Genomic DNA, 25,961 nt, shown 5'->3' with positions numbered 1-25,961 from the left:
ATCGTTCAAACTTTTGAAAAATCTGAATTTGAACAAATCTTCAAACAAAGTATGTTAGAAGAATTGTTAGAAAACTAGTTGATTCAAATGAACCTCTTTCACAAGAAAATTCAGAACAGCCTAAAGCTAATTGCAGACATAATAGGAATCACCCTTTAGAACAAGTTATTGTGAAGTCAATGACGGGATCAAAACCCGAAGACAAGTGTTCAATGAAGTGCATTTCTCTGCATTCATTTCACATATTGAACCAACCAATGTTGACGAGGCTCTATCTAATGAATTCTGGATAGTTGCAATGCAGGAAGAGCTGAATCAATTTGAAAGAAATCAAGTTTGGGAATTAGTACCCAAACCAAATGCCATCCATAGGCACCAAATGGGTATTCAAAATAAGCTAGATGAGTCTGCACAAATCATCAGCAAAGCCAGACTAGTAGCTAAAGGCTATAATCAGGAAGAAGGAATTGATTATAGGGAAACATATGCTCCAGTAGCTAGGTTGGAAGCCATACAGGTACTCTTAGCCTTTGCTTGCATCAAGGATTTTAAAGTATATCAAATGGATGTTAAAAGTGCATTTTTGAACGGTTATATTTTGGAAGAAGTTTTATCAAACGGCCTCCTAGTTTTGAAGATTCCAATTACCCTAATTATGTTTACAAACTAAAAGGGCTTTATATAGTTTAAACAGCTCCTAGAGCTTGGTACAACAACTTAGCAATTTCCTGATAGAAAAAGGTTTTGAAAGAGGCAAAGTAGACGCTATAGTTTTCATCAAAAGAAATAAGAAGGAATTTTAATTGTTCAAATTTACGTAGATGATATTATTGTTAGGACTAAGGTTTTGATGATAACAAAGTAAGAAATTTGTGTTTCAGTATGTTGATCGATCAGATGATCGATCAAGGACTTATCGATAAGTTGATAGATAATATCTTTGTACAATCAAGTAACTTAGCAAAACTTTGATCAATAACTTGTTAGCTAATGTTTGATTGATCAATTGATCGATCATTGTTAACTTAGTTGTGTATAAAAATCTGGAGTAAATTATCGATCACTTGATCGATAATCAAGATGATCAAACATTAGTTAGATAAAGGACACAAATCTGATAGGCATTTACCGATAACATGATCGATAAACAGATTATCAATGAGAAGACAGATAAATGGTAATACGTTCTACTCATTCTATGTTTTGCTTTAGTCACTATTTATCAATCACTTTATCGATCAGTCATTTATCGATAATATGATTGAACATTGCTCCATAACTCTGCGTGTAGGTAATTATTTCAGTAGCTTATCGATCACCTAATCGATCAGCAAATTATCGATCATGTCAACACATCGTTTTTAAATCATGATTCTTCGATCACGGGATCAATAATCACATTATCAATAATATGATCGATCAGAGCACTTCATGTTTGCCCTGTTTTTCACATAACGTGATCGATAAATCAGTTCCTTGATTTTACAAGAATAAATCTCTTTATCGATCACTTGATCGATCATTTATTAATCGATCACCTATTCCATCAACTTACATAGCCTGTTTTTTCACTGAATATAATTTTGCTTATTGTTTATCGATAAGATTATCCATCATCTATGTATCGATAATGTGTTCGAAATTATTGTTTCAAAATCTATTTCTATAACATCGTGTTTATCGATAACCGGATCGATCAACAAGTGTTCGATCACTTGTTCGATCATGGAGTGATTTCAGTTTAAACTTCAACCAATCACGATGTTTCTCAAAACTTATCATCTATTTCATTCGAGCTTTTCTCAACTTTCATGATTGTCTTAATTCTCTATTTAAAAAGATTCAAAATCAAAAGTGACCTTGATCTTCTTTTTCTCTGCTTACCAGAATGATGTCACTATTTCCTTTTATTGATCACTTGATCGATAAATCATTAATCCATCATTTGATCGATAAACTTAGTTATTTGTTTCAAAAGCTCTTACTCTGAATAATCAATAACCTGATCGATCAACCCAGCAATCGACCACTACTTCGATCAAGCACGATCAATTATGCTCAGCACATTTAACAACTGATTGATTCTACTTGTAAACTATAAATGTTCATTTTATCATTTGTTTGGTTCTGTTTTTTATCTTACTCTGCAAAGAAAAACTTATTGAATCAATGTATTATTACAGATTATGAAGAAAAACCCAACAGCTCTCCAATGGTTTTCTAACTAGCCTGTAACCTATCTTGTCAGAAGCATTAATGGCGAAAACCATTGCAACTGGGAAAACACGCAACCAGACTCTCAATAGCTAGAAGCTCTTCTATCTAATGGTTACTAAACTACCTCAACTATAAAAGGTGCGAAGAAGCATTAAATGAAGACATTGAATACGCGAGCTACCCTCTATTGATTATTTTATTGTTACATTCAATACTCTGTTCCTCCATACACTGAGCTTCAGTGATTATCATTTATTCACTCTATAAGAGAGTTTATATTTCTCATCATTAATCACGTCTTGTGTGAAACTCAAGAGTGTGGACTCTTGAGTGGGTCTGTAACCTTATGGGTAGTAGGGGGAGTGATTAAGAGTATCAATTACTGTATCGAGGCACCAAGAGCCCGATCAATCTTGGAACATAAACTTATTAGATTGACATATTTTTACAAATTACAAGAAAAAAGTTCAATGGTTATCTAACAGTTATTCAGTACCCTGTAGCCTACCATGTCAGAAGCATTAAACGGCGAATACCATTGCAACTGGGAAAACACGTAACCGAACTCTTAATGGCTAGAAGATCTTCCATCTAATGGTTATTAAACTTTCTCAACTATAAAAGGTGCGAAGAAGCATTGAATGCAGGGAATTGAATACGCAAGCTACCTTCTGCAAATAACTTACTGTTGCATTCAATACTCTATTCTTATTTGTACTGGGCTTCAATTTTTCTCATCCATTTACTCTGTGAGAGAGTTTTACATATCATCTGTAATCACCTGCTGAGTGAAACTCAAGAGTGTCGACTCTTGAATGGTTTTGTAACCTTACGGGTAGTAAGGGAGAGTGATTAAGTGAATCAATTACTGTACTACGGTATCAAGAGCCCGATTAATCTTGAAACTTAGTGAAATACTCAAAGGTGTTCTGAGGACTGGACGTGGGTCAAGTGGTTGAGACCGAACCAGTATAAATTCTATGTCTACTCTTTACGGGGAAATCCCTCTAACCTACGCTCTCTGTTTTCTGCTTAGCTTACTAGTTTTAATTCACAAAATTTTTATAACTCACCCAATTCTCCCCCTCTTGGGTGAGACTACCACTAACATATTCATTGTTTGATAACTTGATCGATAATTGCCTTCAGTGTTTTTGAATGTTCTTCTTATTTATCGAACACGTGATCGATCATGCATCGATAACTTGATCAATCAATTTTGTACTTATAACGTTCAAAATTTGAAAAACCCTGTCAGTTTTTAGAACCCTAACTCAATAAACGCTCCCCTTGTTTTCTCGGAACAATAAAAAATCTACTGTTTCATTAAATTTCTCACTTCACTTCACTCATCAAATCACTCCCTAAGCTCTTTTGATCCCTTCCAAACCTCTCAAACTCACAAACCACAAAACAATCCCTGAAATTTTTCTTCCGAACAACAAAAAATGGTGAGAGCTAAGAAAGCTGGAAGTGACATAGAAGAAAGCACCAAGAGGCCAAACAATCCAAAGAAAAAGGTCAGACAACTTCAAAGAAATGATACAGACCCAAAATTTGAGATAAATCCTCAAAAAAAGGAGTACTCAAGATTAGAGAAAGTCGGGCAGAGAATGTTGAACCACAAAGGAGGTCACCACGGTCCAAGTCGAAGCTGCTAATTGTGACTAAAGGATCAAAGACCGAGTCTGATAAAGAGGTCTCAGTTCAGAAAGCTGTGGATAGAGCCCTAAATATGCCGTTCCATGGCATCCGAGACACAAGAACAACAAAGAACCACTGAAGGGGTGTCTCAACCCACTCAAGGTATTACTTCTGAATCTAAATTCTTAGTGGGAAACTTGGATAAAGATGACAACGAAGGAAAATTTAAAGTTGATTTTGCCACCAGAAAATTCTGTCTAATGGTTTCTATGAATTTGGATAGTCTGAAAACCAACGAGAAGATTAGGTTGGATTTAAGTAACCCTCTAGAATATTACTCGAACTGGTTAAGCATTGGAAGAGAATACTATCCTAAGGTAGTTAAAAGGTTTTACTGTAATATGGAATCAATTGAAGAATTTAATGATCAGGATAATTTAACAAATGAGTACCTCAGAACCAACTCAGAGGTAGATCACTTATTCTCACTCCTGTCAAGCTGAATGAATTACTGGGGACTCGAAACCATGTGAGGGGAGGAGAAATGAATGGTATTAAAGCTTATAAGATCCTCATGCAGAGTGATAATTATCTTAGTAAGTTGAGCTTTCCTCCCAAGCAGATGTGTGACTATTACAGAATAATTCACTACATCTACTCAAGAAGCATGATCAACAAGTCTGGCAGTTTCTCCCACCTCAACCAAGATGACTATCTGTTGTTGGCCAGAGTAATTAGTGGAGAAAAAATCAACATAGGAGTCCTAATCTACAATGAGATGAAGGACTTTGTACTTAACAAGTCCAAGTCTACTCCTATCCCGTATCCTCAGCTGGCCACCTATCTGCTGCAAGTGCATAACATTACACCACTTGAGCCTGGAGAAGTTAAGGTGGAAGTTCCTACTTTTGGCATCAACCAACTGAACAAGATGAAGATTTTTGTGCCCTTTAGACCTTCACAGAAGCTAGCTCACAAGGAAAAGGGAAACAACCAGTGACTAGCACCTCCAGACCCCAGGATGAGGCAGAATCCACTACAGATCCCTCTCACACCTTTGGACCATCTTTCATGGAGAGATCAATCAAGGAAATGTTCCAAATAGAACTCTAAGATTTTGAGAGGAGAATTTATGCTACAGCCAAGGACTATAGGCAGATTTCTAACAAGAAGTTTGAGGGTCTTTATACAATCCTAGATCTCCATCGTCAAGCCATGGCAGTCTTGGAAAAGAGGTTTCCTAGAGATTTGATTATGTTGAAAAAGATATTAGAGAGTTGAAAGGAATGGTAGCCTCTCTCTGCAACATTTTTTTGGCACCTAGCACCTCCTTCAGCTTTGAGGATCTTCTATGTCATCCACCCTCTCCTCCTCACCTTGATCCTAAACCACCTTCTTCACCTATCTCTACTCTCCCACTTCCTACTTCACCTTCTGTACCTTCCATATTATCTCCTACTCCTCCTCCTACTACCTTAGCCATTATTCACAATTCCTCAACCTGCTCCCTCTCTTCCTCTTCCACCTATTTCTTAGGCCCTGTCTCTACTTCTCTCTCAACTTCCCCCTCTCCCTATTCCCATTACCTTGCCTACTATCTCTTCTCCTTCCCTATCTTCTGATGCTGCCAAAAAGGGAGAGAAGAAGTCTGCTTAGTTCTTCTATATTTTAATTGTGCCTTCTATTATGTTTTTATATTATGTTTTCCTGTAATTTAAATTTTGACATTTTTTTTACTTATGCTTTATGTTATGTTTGTATTGTGATAGTACTTAAATGTTATCAGTTTATATTTTTGCTAAACTCTAACAGTTTGATAGTTACTGATAAATATTACTATCTGTCATGTGTTTTGCTCAATTCTGGATCTAATTTAAGTCTTTATCTAATGAAATTTGATTAATCTTACACCTATGTTTTGTCATCATCAAAAAGAGGGAGAATGTTAGATTTGAGTTTTTGATGATAACAATTTAAGTAAGATCTGGTTTAGTAAGTTGATCGATCACCTGATCGATCAAAGGTTAATTGATATGGTGATAGATAAATGTCTTTGTATAAAAGTAACCTAGCAGTAAGATTGATCGATAACTTGCTAGATAAATCAAAATTTATAAGTTGATCAATCAATTTATCGATCAAGGTTAACACTGTTTAGTCTACAAGCTTGCAGGAAATTATCGATCAATTAATCGATAATTTAATTATCGATCAACTGATAGAAAAATTCATACAATTCTGGTAAGCTTTTATCGATCACTGATCGATCAAGGAGTTATCGATGAAAACACAGATAAATGGTAAAATCCTCTATTCTGTTTAACTTATCTTTTATTGATCACTTTATCGATTAGTAATTAATCGATAACCTGTTCTGACATTGCTTGATAAATTACTGGTTTATCAATATTTTTGTTCTGTATGTTATTGGGTTCCTTAATCGATCAATTGATTGATCTGTGCTTTATCGATTGAATGATCGATCACCATCTCACTTCACTAAATTGTTTTAAGTCATTTTTAGATCACCTGATCGATCATTAAGTTATCAATAAAATGATCGATCATCCAAACTTTTGAAACTTCTGTTTTCACATAACGTGATCGATCAAGCTTTTTCCTAACCTATTTGAACTAAGTTCTTCAACAATCTTTTATCGATCACTTAATCAATTAATCTTTAATTGATCATTTACTCGATCATCGAATATTCTTAACTTATCTGAGAAAATCTATTTTTAAACCTTTTATCGATCAGTTTTCCAATCATGCATTTATCGGTAAAGTATCTTATCAATGGTCTTCTAAAAACTATTTCTCTCATACTTAGCTTTATCGATAATATGATCAATCATACAGTTTTCGATCACATGTTCGATCATTGTATCAATTCATTTCATAACAAACTTTTCATGATGATCTCAAAATCTTTTATCTTTTTTATCTTTAAGCTTTTCATAGCCTTCCTTTTACACATAGTTCTCTCTATTGAAAGGATTCAAAGGCATAGAAATTTAAAAGTTTTATTCTTGCTAACTTTCCTCTGAAGTCACTGTATTCATTTCTCATCTTTTATTGATCACTTATTTGATTATCTGTTGATCCATAAGCTTATCGATAAATGTATATATGTGTGACTAAAGTTTTCTTTGTAATTAATCGATAACTTGATCGATCAACTACTTATCAATCAAGACATCAATCAAGTATGTTCAATTCATATTCAAAGTACCTGATGATTGATCATTGCTTTTCTAATTGATATATGAATATCAATGATTATTATTTGTTTAGTTTACAAGTTTCCTTTTGAAAGAGAACTTACTTGTTTCAAGTATTGTTGCAAATTACGAAGCAAGCTCAGCAGTTATTTAGTAGCCTGTAACCTACTGTGTTAGAAACATTAATGGCAAACTGACATTGTAACTACCAAACACATGCAACTGATTTTCCAACAGCTAGAAGCTCTTCATCGAGCATCAGTGTATATTATTCATTTACTCTGTAAGAGAGGTTTGACATATTTTTTTACTCATTTTCTGAGGTAACCCAAGAGTGTGGACTCTTGAGAGGGATTGTAACCTTACAGGTAGTAAGGGGGAGTGATTGGAAAAATCATTACTGTACTGAGGTGCCTAGAGCCCGGTTAATCTTAGGATCATAGTGGAATCTCAGAGGTATTCTGAGGACTAGACGTAGATCAAGTGGTTGAGACCAAACCAGTATAAATCTTGTGTCTTTCTCGGTGATAAAATCCTTCTAACTCAACCTTCTCTCCTTTATTCACATCACTGTTTCATTACGTAAAAATTTTATACACACCCAATTCACCCCCTTCTTGGGTGAAGTTGCCACTCACGCTTTCTTTGGATTGTGGCAAATGATAAGCTCCTAACCAATGCTCAAAGAAACATTGGGTGGGGAACGACCAGAAATTTCCAGTTTTGTGGGAAATGGAAAAGCACCTTGTATGTGCTTAGGGACTGTGAAGAAGCCAAAAGGGTATGGAAGAGATCGTAGGAGATAATCAAATCCACAAAATAGCCAATCCATTTTAGTCTGGCTGTAAGAAAATTTAAAAAGAAGAGAAGAGATAAATAGTTACCTTGGAATATCCTCTTTAGGGTAACATATTAGTCCTTGTAGAAGATGAGAAATGTGAAGATCTTCAATCTGCAGGGAAGTCACGATCTGGTTGGTGTAACACCTTATGTTTCTACCAATTAACTTGCCTTGCAGAAGCATTTGGAATCACTTTTGAAGACTACAAGTTATTAAAAATCAAGTTTGAAAATTTTCTTTTACGGATTACTATTCATTGTAACCCAAAAATATAGCAAACTTCGAAAATTCATAACTAATCGTAGAAAAATCAAAATCAAGTGATTCTAAGTTCTATGGAAAGCTTTTTGGATAAAATTTGGAGAGAAAATAGTTTCCAGACTGATTGCCTTCAAATTCAAGCCTAGTTTTTCTTGGAAAAGTTACTGTTCATATGGTCATTTTTCATTTTCCACTTATTTTAGCCCAACTTTCAAATGGCATAACTTCTTGTATGGTTATCAGATTCAGGTGAACCAACTCTCATCTTAAAGAGAAAAATTCCATATATTTGCTCACCGAATCTCATGGCTATACTCACTTGATTGCTTAATTTGACTTTAGTCAAAGTTTAGGTCCATAATGTTGACTTTTATCCCCTTTGGAAAAATAAATTGTCTTACTTGACCAATTACTTGCATACTAATTCTCCTACCATATAATCATGCATATTGGACAACACTAGCATGCTTTCACATATTAACACATAAGCTAGCATATATCCATATCTTAAAACCTTAAAGCATACTCTTAATTACATTCATCCAACATAAGGTTTTTCTTCATTCTTCTCTTCTTCTTCTTCTTCTTCTTCTTCTTCTTCTTCTTCTTCTTGAGGCAAACTTAACTCTCCACTATAGCTACTTCTTTTCCTTTGCTCTTGGAGGTTGAAGGCCCTAGGGTTTGTTAAGTATGGGGGTAAGATTCTTAGAGAATCTTAGTAGCACATTGCATACATTACTATGGTTACACATCACAATGTAATTCAAGCTACATGCATACATACATACTTGAGTATTATGTACTTGCCATGGAAAAAGATAACATCATAACATAACATATCATCTCAACCTTGCATAAACCAAGGTATACATGCATGGAGGCATCATGGCATAACATCATAACACTTAGCAATGAACATACAATGTATAGTAACTCTAACAAGCAATGGAATGGAAAAGCTACCTTGTTGGCTTTCCTTCCTCTTGAACTCTTTTCTCTTGACTAAATCTTTGGCTCTTTGTTGTGTATAGCCTATTAGGCAACCAATGACATAACATTAAGTATTACTTCAACTCCATAACTTAACATAACCCCTTAAACCCCTTTTTTCTTGACTTTTAGGGTTTATTTTTCTAGCTTTGATTCTTGAACTTTCTTGGGCCTTTCCAACATAATTTTTCATGTAGAATCCATTTATCATATTAGTTTTATGAAAATCCAATCCCTTTCTATTGAACTTGACTTGGCCGAACCATAGGGATAAATAGGTTCAAAATTTTCATTTCAATTTTTAATGCTTCCAACATCCCTTTCTTGGTATATACCTACACTAAATCATCGTTTAAACTTATTAGAAGCATCAAATTGAATTGAAACATATTCCCTCCTACATTTCTCAATTTGGTCGAACCATATATATAATTATAGGGAAAAGGATTCTCAGCAAAACTAACATATAATCACCTAATCCTTAACCTTTAACCATGCTTAATCTTAACCATACTTTATCTAAACCATTCCCTATCATTTTGATAAAATTTGGGCAGCACTTTCCCTTAGGAAAATGACTTTCCATCATCATTAAAATAGCACAAAACCCACATATCATTATTATACTTGAAATAGGAGAGTTGTAGAAGCTTACCTTGCTTCCAAATGACTTTCTCTCACTAGAAATCTTCTCTTTCTCTCTCTAAACGAAAACTTGCAAGAGGTTTCCTACTTGAAAGGCTTCACACAAAATGAACATATGGGAGGGGGTATTTATAGACTTCCTTTTTCATTAATTCCACATTTGCCCTTCTTGCATAAGACTTAATCTTAACCCTCCAATTTTTACCTCTTTCCACATGTACAAATCTTAGGCTATGTGGCTTAATATGTTGACACTTGGATGGTGAGTCATTAGGGCTTATGTCATCTTTCTTATCCATTAAGATTAATTAGGCTTTAATCAACGTTAACTCTCTTAATTCCTTGATTAACTTGGCTAATTACCCTTCTAGAAACTTTTGACTTTTCAAAGATAGATAGTTAAATCCTAGCCATCCAATGAACCATGTTTGCCACGTCTTATGATCCTACGGAAGATGACTTAACCATAATCATCTTACTTAACCCTAATTAAATTTTAATCTAACTTGATTTAGTGTTTTCTTTTCCTTTTTCTTGGTCAATTTGGGTGTGACATATGTCCTTGACATTCTGTCAGAAATTTTACCACCTCGGTTATCCTGACAGTCTGCTGAATCGTAATATAATATTGGTTTATTTTATCTGATAGCTAAAAAATTCTAGTATCTCAGAATTCTTATATTAGATCACCATTAATTATATGTCAATAAAGGGAACTGTCTTGATTAATTTCATAATTTTTCTCCCCATATAACTCTTTAAATTACCGTTTCCGTAAAAACAGACAATCTACCGATATTAATTTAGATTTAAATTTAATTAAAGCTAACCTCCTCATCATTTAGGGTTGGAAATAATTTTATAAATCTCCATAATTCCTAAATGAATTTTCATAATTTTCTGAGATCTCTAGGTATTTTTAATAATTGATATTGGCCAACAAAAGGCACATATATGGCACCACCTTAGAGGAGTAGAGGAAAAAAAAATAGTCAATATTATTGACCAATTAGTCAACCTTATTGAGTTACATAGTAGAAATTTTGCTCTACCGGGTATATAGGTAACTGTCTAACACTTACCCATATTGCATTCTTATTTTTCTACTGCCCATAAAATATCTTCTGGTGACTCATATGATGACTCATCACCCTCATAAATGAAGCACATGGGAAAGAAGAAGAGAATTCAAGTTGAACTTGTCTTCCTCAAAATATTTGAGATATTTTCTAACTTTGTCTCCTAATTAAGGGACATTAATTATTTAACATTTGACTGGAGCATTTTATCCAATCCTAAACTCTAAAAATTCATCTATTTATACCATAAAATTTGTTTAATTCTGTAGAAAATCTCTGAATTTTCTCATATCATAACTCAGACCATAAGTATTTCTTTTTAAATTTCCCATAACAAGCCCACAAACTGCAATTCTGGCCCTAAAAAATATTAAAGCCATTCTACTGGCCTTCTAGGATTGAGACTAATTTTATAAATTCTATAGCCTCTTAGATCATACATCCCCATTTTACCATAATTTTCTGAGGTTTCCTTATGACTCAAACAATTAAATCTACCTCTACATTTCAAATTAGGCCATAAACTTATAAATTCCTTTTAAGTCAAATCAAGGGCATTTTCGCCATTTCTCCTTATATACAGGCCTTAAAATGTCCTTTTCCATTTTCTAGAATTTTCTAGAATTTTTAGGTATTACTTCCATTTTTACCCATTCCTGGCCCAAAACTTTCCAAAATTACGGTTTTGTCCCTAGTCAAGTAAACCTCATAAATCACCCTATTATGGCCTCTATCATAACCTTTGGTCTGAACTAACCTCTTTTCTCATTTCTGGGCCTTGAGACTTCAATGGAGCCTCTAACTTTCTTTACATTCTAGTCCCTAGAACTTTCTCTATTTACAGTTTAGTCCCTGAAACCCTTCAACATTCTTTTTACATTTCTGGGACTCCTACTCATAGGGATTTAGTAGTCTACCTATCTTAGGCTAACCCATGTACTCTTAGACCCAAAACTTGGGGTGTGACAATTGGTAAGCAAGTCCACTTGATTCTGAATTTCTACCGGTAGATTGCAAAAGTGAAGGGATAGGACAGGGCTATTGAAGTAGAAGAGGAAGATGTGAATAGAGAGGGAAGGAGGTGGGAGCTGCTTGATGAAGGATGGGTTAACTTAAACACAGATGAGGCTTGCAAAGGAGAACATAGAAACACGAGGTGTGGAGGGGTGGTGAGATTCAGATAGAGGGTGGATTGCTGGCTTCTCTGCTCAAATCGGAAGTTGTACGGTGAAGAAGGTAGAGTGTTGGGGAGTCTGTAAAGGCTTGGAATTGGCTTGGAACCTAGGGTTGAGAAAGGTTCAGATTGAAACTGATGCCTCCGAAGTAGCAAAGAAATTGAAGGGAAAGGTGGAAGAAGGAACCTTTATAACTCACATTTGGAATCAGATCTTTAAGTTGATGAATAGAAGATGGGAGGTCAGAGTGAGATGGATTAGGAGATTGGCGAGCTCTTGTGCAAATACCTTGGCAAGATTGAGTTTTGAAATGGAAGGTGAGATGCAGATCTGGAGTGAAACTCCACGGGAAGCACTAGGGATATGGGAGATGGACAGAGTACGAGGACGAAAAGCACATGTTGGTCAAGATTCAGAAGAGAGAGATGATCCTGGATAGATTTCCTTTATGTTAATGGGCTTGGGCCTTCGTTTTCACCAAAAAAATGTGTAGTAGTGTAGAGTTTAACTATTTTGGAATTTAGATCTTGACTCAGACTGTTTAAAGCTTGAACTCTCAAAAGGCACACATCTATAACCTATATTTATAAAAGTAAAATATTCTGATCACCTTCTAAAACTATTAACACCATTAAAAAGTATTCTAAAAATGCATATATAAAATACACAACATTTTCAGCTAATATATATCTAAAAAGAATACATCACAAGTAAGTTTTAATAAATAAACGAGATTAAACATTTACATTTATTGTAAAATATAAAATTTTATTTACAAAATTAGTTATATTATGGTAACGGATTTAATGGTATAACAACAAAAATATATGTTAAAATTAGTTTTCAAACTCAAATAAATATATCAGATGTGATTAAATGGTAATTATTAAGTAATATTTGTGTTAAGGAGAAGCATTTTGGTCAAAATAAAAGGTCAACTCTATAATTTAATAGTCAATGACAGTTGGATAGATAGAAGTTGAATTTCAAAAGTGAGGTTTGTGTAACATATATTTTAATTTTAAGGGAGTCTATATAGGTTTTCAAAATAAAAAGGAGATCTCTGTAATTTAGGCTAAACAAAGGGAAAATTAATGTATTTTACTCTAATTATAAATATAACATAAAGGCATTTGTGATATTACATCGTAAACTTCGATAGATTATCCTAAAATTTCTGTTACGACATTGTTTTGTATTTTTTGGCCACAAATAAATTTTAATATATATAAAAGATACGTGTTGCAGTGGCCCAGTACGTGCGATTATTATATACCTACTCCTTCAATTATTCTCACCAAACCTCTGCATTCAATTATTCATATATATAATGGATTAAACAATAACTTCACTCTAAATTAATGTTCAAATTTCACGAAATTTTTGTTTATTTTAAAATTAGGGAACACCTTAAAGCAGAAAATCAGTGTTTTTGTTAAATTTAAAAATGATGTACCCGAATTTATGTTGCTATCTTATTGTCTCTTTTCATTGATTGATTATTCTCTTCTCGCTTCTTGAACTACTACTACGTGAAGAAAGCTCTGCTCATAAAAATCCGTTGCTGTCATCATCAATGTCAACAAAATTTATTGAAATTATGAATAATGCATTTCAATTTCTGTCACCTGTGCAATCTTTTTTTTTTTTTTGGTAAAAACCAGATGGTATTCCCTAGCCGATAGCTAGAGACTGATCCTCTTAAGAGGTAGAGATCACTGAAGTGGTTTTTACCTCCCCTAACAAAGCCTTTTTCATGTACACGGCCTGGTTCAAACCCAGAACATCATGTCGTCTGTGCAATCTTTTTTTTTGTGCTTATTTTTTTTTTCATCTTTTTCACATATTCCGTGGGGGCTCAATATGCATCGTTAATATTTCTCGACATAATATAATGTTCAATTACAAAGTTTACATTTGAAAATAAACTAAGATCAAGTGGACATAATCTATGAAGCTAGTTATGTAGTTATTGAAATTAAATTAGACATGAATATTTTGGATTGTGAAATTGTACCATGTCAAGTACTCAAGTCTTTGCATATAAGCGTGTTCCTAAGGATATTCATCTATTTTGCTTCATTTAATTTAATTTCCTTTTCACTGATTTTTCCTTCTTCATCATTGTCCCTCTATTTCTAACAAAGTGACGTCGGCAACTAATAATGACAATTATTCCACCGTAATAATATCATTCAAGTTGATCCTATCGTATATATACAGCTCTATATATAAGAAGACTGCAGCCTCTGGTAAGCCCTCATACACATACCCCCACCAAGTCCCTCATCTGGCTTATTTCATATTCTTCCATTATTAACAGGTGTGTGTGTGTGTGTGTTATGTTCTTGTTCTTCATCCTCATATTTCCATAAAAACCGAACCCAAAAGTACTATCTTTTTTCTTTCTCTTCATGTACGTAACTTATTTGATCTATGTTGCTTTCTTGGGTTTTCTGGTACGTGAAAGAAGAAAATAATGGGCTCTCACACAGAAGTAGAGAGCAGTGTTATAGAGCAGCCATTGTTGAAGAAGTGTCATGAGAACTGTGCTGGTTGTAAGGTGGATAAAGCCAAAGAGACGAATAGGCGTGTGCCTATTCGGCATCTATTTAGCATATGGATGGTTGTTTTATGCACCAGTAAGTAAATAATGAACCCTTTGTATTCATTAATTTGTTTTTTTGTTTTCCTTTAACAAGATCGGTCAGTTTTGAGTACTGACTTAGCTCATACGTACTCAGATATTCTTTATGCCCTAAAAAGTTTTCTTTTTTAATTAATGGTATACCCTCTCCCATCCCATATACAAAGCATGTTCCAGAAGGGATTTTTAATTCTTTTTTATAAAGTATTTGATAACTTTACCGAGGATTATTAATAAAGAAAATGGAAAATGTCATAATCCAAATCAGGCACCTAACACTTCAAAATCCTAAGAAAGGAAGTGGTACTTACTCTGGTATTTTGTAAATATAGTTGAATGACTAAAATGCCCTTATATAAAAAAATTTATTAGCAAGTTTTGAATTGACAATGACAAGTGTTGAATAACAACTGACAAAGAATGTACTAACAATGACAAATTATTTATTAACAAGTTGTGAACTGGTAATAAAAAATGTTGAATAGCCAATGACACGAAATGTACTGGTAATAACAAATTATAAGGTTTTTTTTTTTCAAAATATGATACAAGGGCATGTTATTCATTTAACTAAATTTACAAAATACTAGATCGGACATGACTTTCTTTTCTATCATTTCCAACTCTTAGGTGCCTGAATTGCAAAATGATAATTTCAGGGTTTTTTTTTATAGAATTTTCCCTATTTAATATTTTTCTTTCATATATATATATACTCAAATTTAGTATAGTTAATAAAGATAATATTAAAAATTATTTTAATTTTATGATAAATTTTAGTGCATATGAATTAGTTAGAGATATATAAATTATAGTTAGGATTGGAGTGAATTTATCATGAATTTACCAGATTGAGCTAACATATTTTTGGGTTTGAAACTTAACTATGGTTACTCATTAGCAAGCATTTGGTCTTGCTTGGAAGTAGCGTAAACAGCCTAATACTACGTCTTAAAGTTTTTGTACCAAAAAATGCTGTTAGTAGATTTTAATAGGAAAATTTTAGATAATTTTCTTGTGTTTTAATTTTATGTCATTTTTTAAATAAAAGAAAAGTCTGCTATAATTTATGCATGACTCAATGATTTGGTTCGATCTGCTTCTTCTTCTTTTATATTTGTTCTTTGGTTAATTTTAACGACTCTCTGATGTTTTATTTCCTATGTTCTGTACACAGCTCTGCCTATATCATCTCTCTTTCCTTTCCTCTATTTTATGGTGAGTTTCATTATATATTTACTTACATATTACCTGTTTTTCACTTGAATATTCTGATCCTTCAGAAGTTAATATTCCTCGAAATTAACAAATCATTGCATATGAAGGAATCTTGTTGGGGTGGTCCCAGATGAATTTTGTTTTTTAACAAAGAAACAATTCTATTTATTATTTGTCTTCAGGTTTATAGTCATCAGAAATCTTTGTTTTCTTTAGAGGAGAAAAATATAGTTTTGTGTTTCCTCTTATGATCATATGACAGATACTGAATATACTTTCAGGTAAGGGATTTCAAAGTTGCCAAAAGAGAGGAAGATATTGGAGGCTATGCTGGTTATGTGGGTACGATTACTTTTAAAACTTCCGAAAATAAATATTATTTTTTCTGGTCTCCTAAAATATTCTCTTCAATAATTCGTGTTGGAATTATCTTTCAATGAAAACCCTTTTAATATATACAATTAACATGAATAGTCTAGAAAATAATTCATAAATTTGGCGTATTGAAAGCTTATATCTAGGATAAAAGTAAACCCCCTCACTAATTTTTATATTTAGTACAAGAGTGAGTAGCTTATAATCTCTCCGGATCCGAACTGGATGAGTTTCAAATGAAAAGCAGTACTACCAACATGGCTTTTACTGTTTTTTAGTATTTTGATTTATGGACTATATATTGCAAAAATGTTGCAGGATCTGCTTTCATGCTTGGCAGATCTTTGACGTCTGTAGTGTGGGGAATGATATCGGACCGATATGGTCGAAAACCCGTGATAATCATAGGGGTTTTGACTGTGTAAGTATACATTTACTATGATTAATCTTTTGTTTCAAGCTCTAATAATTCATGTGGCTTCTACATAATTATACTGATTTTTGAACTTGTATATATTTCAGTGTCATTTTCAACACATTATTTGGCCTTAGCACAAGCTTTTGGATGGCTGTTACTATGAGATTTCTTCTGGGAAGCTTAAATGGCTTGCTTGGACCAATGAAGGTACTAGCAGTTTCAATGTGTGATCTAATTAGTTACAAGTCTTCAACTGTGTCCCTGTAATAATAATACTAATAATAATAGTAGTAGTAGTAGTAATTTGATCATTGTTATTATACTTCTATCCATACTTTAGCTTTGCTTATTTGGATTTTAAATGTACAAAATATTATAATAATATCTCAAAAAAAAGAAAATAACTATCAAAGAGTCTCAATAATAAGTGAGACATCATTTCCTATACTGAAATTTGCTATTACAAACTATTGAGTTGTCATTAAAAATTTTAGTAATTATGTTTTTTTTCCACTTTATTGCAATTCTCCCTTGAGCATACCTAGAAATTATGGGAATACTTGTGGAGAATTAATGATAGGGATTACCTTGATAAGTTTGAAACCTTCCTGGGTTCCTATTAAAAGAATTTCAAATTTAAGAACCCAAAGTAAAATTAGTAAAACTTTTAAAAGGCGACCTAGGAGAGTCTAATAATTAAATTTAACTTTTGATCCGCCAGAGAGGGGAGGAAAAAAAAAACACAAGTGGAGCTACCCATTTAATAATGAAAAAAGACTGTTATTAAAAAGCATAAATAATAAGTTTGCACAAATTTTTCACGGGATAAAAAACGTATAATACCTATATAATACCAAGAAAAAATTGAAACTTCAATAAATAAATTTTTGTATTGGACTAACATCGAATCTGTTTGGTTTGAAGGTGGTTTTCTTTACATTATTCTGATACTAAGCATACATTAATGTGTAAATTTTCTCTATGTTCAGGCTTATGCTACTGAGATTTTTAGGGAAGAACACCAAGCTCTTGGACTCTCAACTGTATGCTTCGTTGACCTATATTTATTGTAATTTAATGGAATTCACACACACACACAGAGCATTCGTTCATTATAATATTTAAATGTTTGATATATCTGATTTTCAGGTGAGCGCATCTTGGGGCATAGGTTTAATTATTGGCCCTGCATTGGGAGGTTATTTGGCTCAGGTTTGGTCTAATTTTTCTGCCACAAATTTAACTAAATTTAGGTATATTAATTAGAAGGATGATAACCTGAAACTCTATATTTTAATATAGAGAAAAAATGTAGAAATTTACATTTCCTTTTACAATAATAAAACAAATGAAAATTTTTTTCAAGTAAGCTTAGTCTACCAAACGGATCTTAAATAATGTGTGCGCATATATATATATATAAATATATATATATTCCTTGTTTCTCTAATTTTTTTTATTTTGGAATTTTGAATTGCAGCCAGTAGAGAAATATCCAAATATATTTCCGAAAAACTCCTTCTGGGATAAGTAAGTGCAATTATTATTTATTATACTCTTTTTGTCTGATGAAACAATATTACTGCTATTAGCTTACTAAATCTATCTACTCCTTTATGTATATAAATATCTATTTTTTTTCTCCAACATCTACTCGTTTATATTTCTTTATATATTTTTTGGCCTTGACTTTTATTTGACAAAACATTTAAATTTCTTGCAGGTTTCCATACTTCTTGCCCTGCTTCATTATCTCAGCTTTTGCGCTAGCAGTGATGTTCGGCTGCATCTGGATTCCAGTATGTATTTTAGGGGCAGTTGTGTTTGTTTTTTTTGGGCCAAAATCCTTAGGGCCAGTTTGTTTGCCTTTTTTTTCCGACAAAAAAAATGTAATGTGAGTTGGGAGAGTAAGGAGAATTGAGAGAAAAACTTGGGGATTATAACTATCTATTTTAGCTTATTCTGACCAGTTAATTGGATTATCTTACCAAAATAAACAAAAAAATATATTATTTCCAACATATCCCGATACTTATTTCAAGATCTTTTCTCCCAGATCCTCTTTACTCTCCCAACTAATTAAAATTACTTTTTTATTGTTTTTAATTTAAAAAAAAAAACTCCTCCATTAATATGCTAAATATCATCTGATGATTAATCAAATTTATATCTTTCTCACCATAACATGTAAGATGATGTTCTTAATAGCCTAGCAAGTTCCAATACGAAACCTTTACGATTTTAATGGAAAGGAAATGTCTTTTTCTGGTGGATACTACATACATATACATATACATACACATACACACACATATACACACACACATCCCTCATCCACACATACACATGCAGAGAGAAAGGAAATGTCTTTTCTATTGTGCAGCCAGTCAGGGGAATTGAGTTTCGGCGGTGATGAGCTCGTAATCTCGATTATCTAAATTCATGTGTTTATTATTTTCATTTTTTAAACAATTATTTTAATAGGTATAGGATCTAAAATAAAAATAATTCTTGACAATCAGTTTTTCAAAAAATAATTTTATCATCTAAAAATTACAGTTGAAAATTTCAAATATGAAATCTCTGAGAAACATATTCAGAATAAAAGCTAGCTTATGATTTAGAGTTGGATTTTCTTTTTGTTTTCCCTTTTTCTTGTTTTTTTTTTTTTTGAAAAAGCTATCTGCCTTGCTGTAGGAAACATTGCACAACCATAAAGTGGGTGATGAGTCAACTGAGGATGATACCGAAGCTTTAGAAAATGGAAGCAGTTCTAAGTCTAATGACACAGAAAAGAAAGTAACTCAAAAGGAGGAGAATCTCCTCAGGAATTGGCCTCTCATGTCATCAGTCATAGCTTATTGTGTATTCTCACTTCATGATATTGCTTATCAAGAGGTATTAATTAACTGAAGTCAAATTTGTTTTATGCTATCTCTGGTTCTTAATAAAAGAGTTAGATAATTAATTTTAAGATACCAAAAAAATTAATTAAGTTAGTCATTTGTCACAAATATGTATTGATCTCTTTAAACTATCTTCTTTAATCATATTTATTGGATGATTAGAATTATCTCTTAGAGGGAATTCCTTACAATCATAGATAGCTCTTATATTCAAAACCAAATCCAACCTTTTAACTAGCTCTTATATTAAGTATCAGAGCTAGTATTTATCCTAATTGATATTGTTCTGTTTCAGAAACTAATTTTGAATATTTTTTTTTTTTGCAGGTTTTCTCATTATGGGCTGTAAGTCCTAAAAGGCTGGGAGGATTGACATTTTCAACTGATGATGTTGGTGATGTTCTTGCAATATCTGGTATTGCCACCTGCAAAATGTTTCATTACTGTACTTTCACTTTACGATCCTTTATGCATGTATGACATGCCCACAAAAAAGTAATAATAATAAAGGCTTGTTTGACGGGAAGGAAAGATTTTTAATAAAAGGGAGATAAAAATTGAACTTATGGTAAGCATGAAAGTGGAAACAAAATATTCTACTTAGACGATGTTTGGTAAAAGGGAAAGAGGAGGACTGTAAATAATTAGTGCCAAAGGACTAAATTGGCCCTCTTAATTAAATCATAAAATAACTCAGCGTGGGCAATTTTGAATTTTTATAAGGATCATCCCAAATGGGGCTTCGGCCTTCTTCTCTTACATATTCAGTGTTTGATACTCAATTTCATTTTTTGTTTTTCCTCATTCCATTGCACCCCCCTCTCTCTCTCTATATATATATATATGTTCTTTTGAGCTTAATCGCTTTTTAATTGGTTAATTACTCTGTTTTCTCTTGGTTATTTTTAGGTGTTGCACTTATCATCTACCAACTTACTCTATATCCATCTGTGGAGAAAATTTGTGGACCTCTCAGTATTGCTCGGATTTCAGCGGTTAGCATTAAAATTAACGTTGCAACTTACGAAGCACAGATACACATATATCAACTATGATTCAACACTTCAAATTCCATTTAAACACTACATATTATTAATTATATATGTCATGTCATGTTTCATATTTCTGTCAAAATTGGACCTCTTAGCATTTTAGTGCATGACCTATTTTAACTAAAAGTTTTTTATTTTGGCATGGAAATTGCAGGCTTTATCCATACCACTCTTACAAAGCTTCCCCTGCATAGCGATGTTGTCAGGCTTCACACTGTTATTAGTATTAAATGTTGCTTCTATCGCAAAGAATCTTCTATCTGTAAGTAGCTCTGTTTTCATTTAACCATCATGGGTGAAATAGTTGGTCCAAAATGATATTTAAAGTAAAACTACTATTCCATGTGATAAATATTCATGATATTATTTTTGTGAAAACTCAGCATGATAACATTATAAGCTGTATTACGTAAAAACTCAGCAGGGAAGCGTTTGTTTCATATAGGGACCCGTTTGGTAAGATGGAATTGAGTATGTGGAAATAGAAATGAAATTCGAACCCGTGCTTTAACCATGTTTGGTAGCATAGAATTTGATACAATTCCATTTCCATATATCCATCAAAATATGTGGAAATAGCTTCGATCTTCTATCAATTAAGTTTTCAAATTCCATATCCACATTCTCCATTTTGGGCCCTGCCTTGGCCCTTTCATGGAATTTCTTGTTGGATTTTAGGTGACAATTACAACTGGCTTATTCCTTCTGCAAAACAGAGCCGTGGTAATATTTTTGGTTTCAACAAGTTTATTATTATCATGATTATGATTATGATTATTATTATTATTATTATTATTATTATTATTATTATTATTGTATGAAAAAACAGGAACAACACCAAAGAGGAGCAGCTAATGGCATTTCTATGACGGGAATGTCAATATTTAAAGCAATAGGTCCTGCTGGAGGAGGAGCAATGTGAGTATCGACTTTGTTTCTTTTGATTTACTTATTTTTTATAGGGGGGAAAAATAAGATAAAATGGGTATAATTATTTTATTTTTCATCGAATATCTGATTTATGTATTTTCTTATTGAATACAGATTAACATGGTCACAGAAGAGAATGGGTGCTTCTCTCCTCCCAGGTATGATCTTTAATCAATTTGTTTGTGTTAATTGAATTTCTTTATTTAATAAATATTTTTGGTCTTGGCATGGGGCAAAGACGGAGATAAACTTCTTACTTCTTTAAATTATTTTTGTTTTCATTCATTAAGTTCTCTCTCGGGTCCTAATAGAAATAAAATAACTAATTTACAGATATTAAAAAATTAGTTAAGTTAATTATTTTAAAAAAAAATATGCGCTGATTTTTCTATAAATTCTTTTTAATCATTTATATTGGAAACTACATTCTTGATGGAAAATACTCTTAAAGTTTGGAGACACAGTGAATTGAGGTTTTATATTTAGTATTAAAGGAAACCCCTCTACATTATCATAATTGAAATTTTAAATTATGATTTTTATAAATTTATTTATGTTAATAATTAAAATTTATTTTTTAATTTACTTAGCATTGTATCAAAACTTGAAGCTGATTGAAGAGCATATATATATATATATATATATATATATAATTATTTGCAGGTCCCCATATGGTATTTTTTGCGCTGAATTTAGTTGAAGCAATTGGACTGCTTATGATGTTCAAACCATTTCTGGGTGAGAAAAAGAAGAAACCTTCACAACAGTTATACTGATAAGACCAGATTTTGCGGAAAGAAAAAAGGCTTCAAGCATTTCTATGGAATTCCGTTTTTGGCGGCGCCCACTTCTGGGATTTGCCTGCTTCTAATTGATAGAGCAATAATACATCATACATGTAACTTGCATTCTGCTTTGTTATAAGGGGAAATAATTATTAATAATGACGAGGATAAAAAGTCAAAAAGGGAAAGAGAAACAGTCATATGCTATTGTACTATTGTTCGACTAATCATGAAATTTAAGTTTTGCTGGGAACTTAAAATATGAAGTTCAAAGGTTTGATACCGGTGTTGTCATTATTTCATTCTTCAATCTCCTCTTTTTTTTTTTATCCGGTGATAATCTTCTTTTTGTTTTTTCCCTCCTACCTGTCATTGAAAGTTTGTACTTCTCGTCATGTTCTATGATTCTTTGCAATTAATTAAAACACCTAAATAATTTAGCACAAGTTTGGAGGTTGACAACTTCCAAAATTTAAAAAATGTTTAGGTGAAAATGAAATTATAATTTTAGAAATGATTTTATGAAATTTGAAATAAGTATGTAAGAAAAATTGTCTCTATTTATATAAAAATATATTTTTTAAAATGCTTTAAGGGCATATTTTAGAGCATACCTAAACGTCTAGTGAAAAAGCCCACAGCCCACTGATCTATGGGTCGCTCAATTTGGTGAGAACGTAAAGCTCCTCAATCTAAAGTACAAGGTCCAAATTACTCATTTTCTTTTAAATTTTTTAAAAAATCAATGTACTGATATAATTCTATTTATAAATTATTTTTAATATATTTCACACAAATTAATAAAAAAATTAAATTATATTAACTTTTTTTGTGAGCTAAACTATATTATCTCCGTATTAAAATTTAACAACTTTCTGATTTTATCTTAATGTACTATACATTATACACTATGAAAATAAAGCCAACGCAATAATAAATGAAAAATATATTTCTACCTTATAAATAGAATCAAAAAATTTTTTTCTTTCTCTACCTTATAGGAGTATGAATATTTATATGTATAATAAAATATGTAATAAGTTGTCTTAAAAAATTAGATCCAGTGACTTGTTTGTTGCACAGGGGCAATCAGTATGATAAGCGGGGAAAACGTTACTCCTTTTCTACCTACCATAACTCGTGGATTATCGGGAAAGAATGTCTTTATTTAGTTTTCTCTGCACTATCTTTTATTCATTATCTCTGCCATTGGATTAATATCTAATGGCTAAGATTTAAAAAATGTATAAAAATAATTTTAACCTATATATAAATAAATATTATCATATTATTATAATCAAACGGCATAGGATAAAAAAATAAAATATTTAATAAAAATCTATAGAAATAATATATGCATATTAAAATCTGACTGTTTATGTATATTTGTTGTTTAATTAATATTATAATAATATTTTTATAATATATTAAATATCAACCAGTGGATGTTAATCCAAAAATAAAAATAGTAGAGTGAAGAGAGAATTAAATGGAGACATTATCCAGTTAATTAGTCACTAAAGTAATTCAATTTTTCCAAATATATCCTCCATATAATACAGTTAACTCTTTTAATGGAGAGTGAACCATATTGAAGAGGGTCAAGGAATTTTTTTAATTAATCAGAAATACTTTCTAGATAAGCATATTGGTTACTCTCAATATTTTGCAAAAGGACTTATAAATGAAATAAAAAAAATCTTTTTAAAAGATGCTTTGTAATAAGCAACGGAGAGAGTATACATAAATATGTGTGTGCGCGCGCGTGTGAAATCTTGGGCCTCGTCTCTAGTTTAGTCTTCTCAAATCTGACCAGGTCTATCGTGAAACGAAAATTTTAACTTCAAAATCAACTCACAACCTTGATGTACAGTTTTTGTCTTTTATTAGTCTCCTTTTAAGATGCATGGGATTAATTGTAGGCCTGCACAACATACTGACTGGACCAGATCAAAACCCAACCCGCTAGACTAGATTTCCAATTTTCTTTTTTTTTTCTTTTTTTTATGGGAAATAAGATTTCAACATGATAAATACAATTTAAGATAATAAAAATACCTATAATCATATAAAAATCATCCTAAAATATTAGGACTTCATCATAAATACACAAAAATCTCTAAAAACATTAAAAAAAAATTTAAAAGTAACATCTAAATTACAAATTATTGAAAAATAAAAAAATTTACCTGGATTGGACTAGACCAGTCCAAGTGGTCTAATCACTTGATCTAAAACCTAGTCCAACCCAACCGACCAATCTAATTCAATCTAGTCTAACTTTATCATATAGTTTATTTGGACTAGATTGGACAGGAACAGACCACTTCACGTTGGACTAGACTAGACTAGACCTAACCATCATGTACTTGCATACCCCTAATTAATTGTGTTTACTGAACAAAGTACTTAGGCTTCATTGTGTATGAAGCATTAAGGGTTGTGATTGGCATTGACATTGATATAACTTATTTTAACATATTTGGTAGGAGATACTAAATAATACTTGGGATTGTGCAATACTACCCAGATAAGATTGCATAATATCACCACCCTCCATGGTATTATAAAATCATTCATAAGATTGAACATTATTTATACCAAATTATCCCTATGATATTTTATGAACTCCTTTTTTTTTTTAATTTATAAGGGTATATAAGTTTTTGTATAATTTATGGCTAATTATAAAAAAAAATTAATATAAACATTCTCCCAAGTATTTTTTTCATACCAAATGTGATTTCAAAGCCTTATTCCCACTCTCATTCCCATTTCTATTCCCACTCCCTATACCTTAAAATTCAGGTCCATATACTTGCAAAATGATTCTACGAGTTTAATGTTTTTATGTTTTTAACTTATAAAGCGTGTCAATTCGCTTTTAAACTCATGCGAACTACAAACTCATTTGAACTTACGAGTTCACTCATTGAGTTTACTGTTTTTAAGTTTTTAGCTTATGAAATCAGGTCAACTCACTCTTAAACTCATGCCAAATTTTTAAATCTAGTTATGTTTAATGACTTTATACATGAATTTCATAAAATTTTCTTTGTTGAATATAGTAAATTATGAACATTAGTGGATTTAATTTCAATTATTTGAATTTAAAATATATTTAAATAAAATTCTCATTTTTTATATCTTAATTATTTAAGTGTATATTTTTAATATCAATTTATTAGTAAACTCTTATAAGCTTACAATCCGAATTTACATCTGTATCACAATCATAAGTTTAATAACTTTGACTCAGTTGTTCATCCATAACCAGTGTGTGTTAAAGACAGAAAATCTTTTATAAGGCCCAAACATGTACTGACTTGAGTTTTCAGTTTTGCAAGGCCCAAATATATACATGAAAACAAGTTTCCGAATATAGATTTGTATAAACTACAACCTCCATCCTTTATTATAAACAACATAGAACTCCATTGCGTAAATCTAAAAGCTAGTTAAAAACAATAAATAGGTCAGAATTAAAAAAAAATTTCTCCAAAATACCCTTATTTATAGGGAGAGAGAGTATAAGAAAGAATAAAAACATTATTATA

General features: G+C 31.9%; 1 protein-coding gene across 1 annotated transcript; it reads left to right on the top strand.

The window, feature by feature from the left end:
- The first annotated feature begins 14,681 nt into the window (after window positions 1–14,681).
- Window positions 14,682–22,395, top strand: LOC114757753 (protein ZINC INDUCED FACILITATOR-LIKE 1-like). Its single transcript, XM_028946818.1, has 17 exons — window positions 14,682–14,715; window positions 15,898–15,938; window positions 16,220–16,280; window positions 16,632–16,734; window positions 16,836–16,938; window positions 17,721–17,774; window positions 17,881–17,943; window positions 18,212–18,261; window positions 18,455–18,530; window positions 19,429–19,629; window positions 19,965–20,052; window positions 20,547–20,632; window positions 20,844–20,951; window positions 21,368–21,412; window positions 21,519–21,607; window positions 21,734–21,777; window positions 22,283–22,395. Exons 1-17 carry the CDS (start codon window positions 14,697–14,699, stop codon window positions 22,393–22,395), a joined length of 1,344 nt encoding a protein of 447 aa, XP_028802651.1. The 5' UTR covers window positions 14,682–14,696.
- Window positions 22,396–25,961: the final 3,566 nt, after the last annotated feature.

The sequence above is a fragment of the Neltuma alba genome, unplaced genomic scaffold, assembly GCF_004799145.2.
Source record: "Neltuma alba isolate B1F8T4 unplaced genomic scaffold, ASM479914v2 tig00010625_pilon, whole genome shotgun sequence".
NCBI lineage: Eukaryota > Viridiplantae > Streptophyta > Magnoliopsida > Fabales > Fabaceae > Neltuma > Neltuma alba.
The sequence above is the reverse complement of the archived record's forward strand: the minus strand, read 5'-3'. Positions and strand labels throughout refer to the sequence as shown.

What these genes read in the sequence shown, in the direction of transcription:
- LOC114757753 (XM_028946818.1), top strand. An exon ending in TTCCTTTCCTCTATTTTATG is followed by an intron (nt 15,939 to 16,219) that starts GTGAGTTTCATT and finishes ATATACTTTCAG; the next exon opens with GTAAGGGATTTCAAAGTTGC. An exon ending in ATGATATTGCTTATCAAGAG is followed by an intron (nt 19,630 to 19,964) that starts GTATTAATTAAC and finishes TTTTTTTTGCAG; the next exon opens with GTTTTCTCATTATGGGCTGT.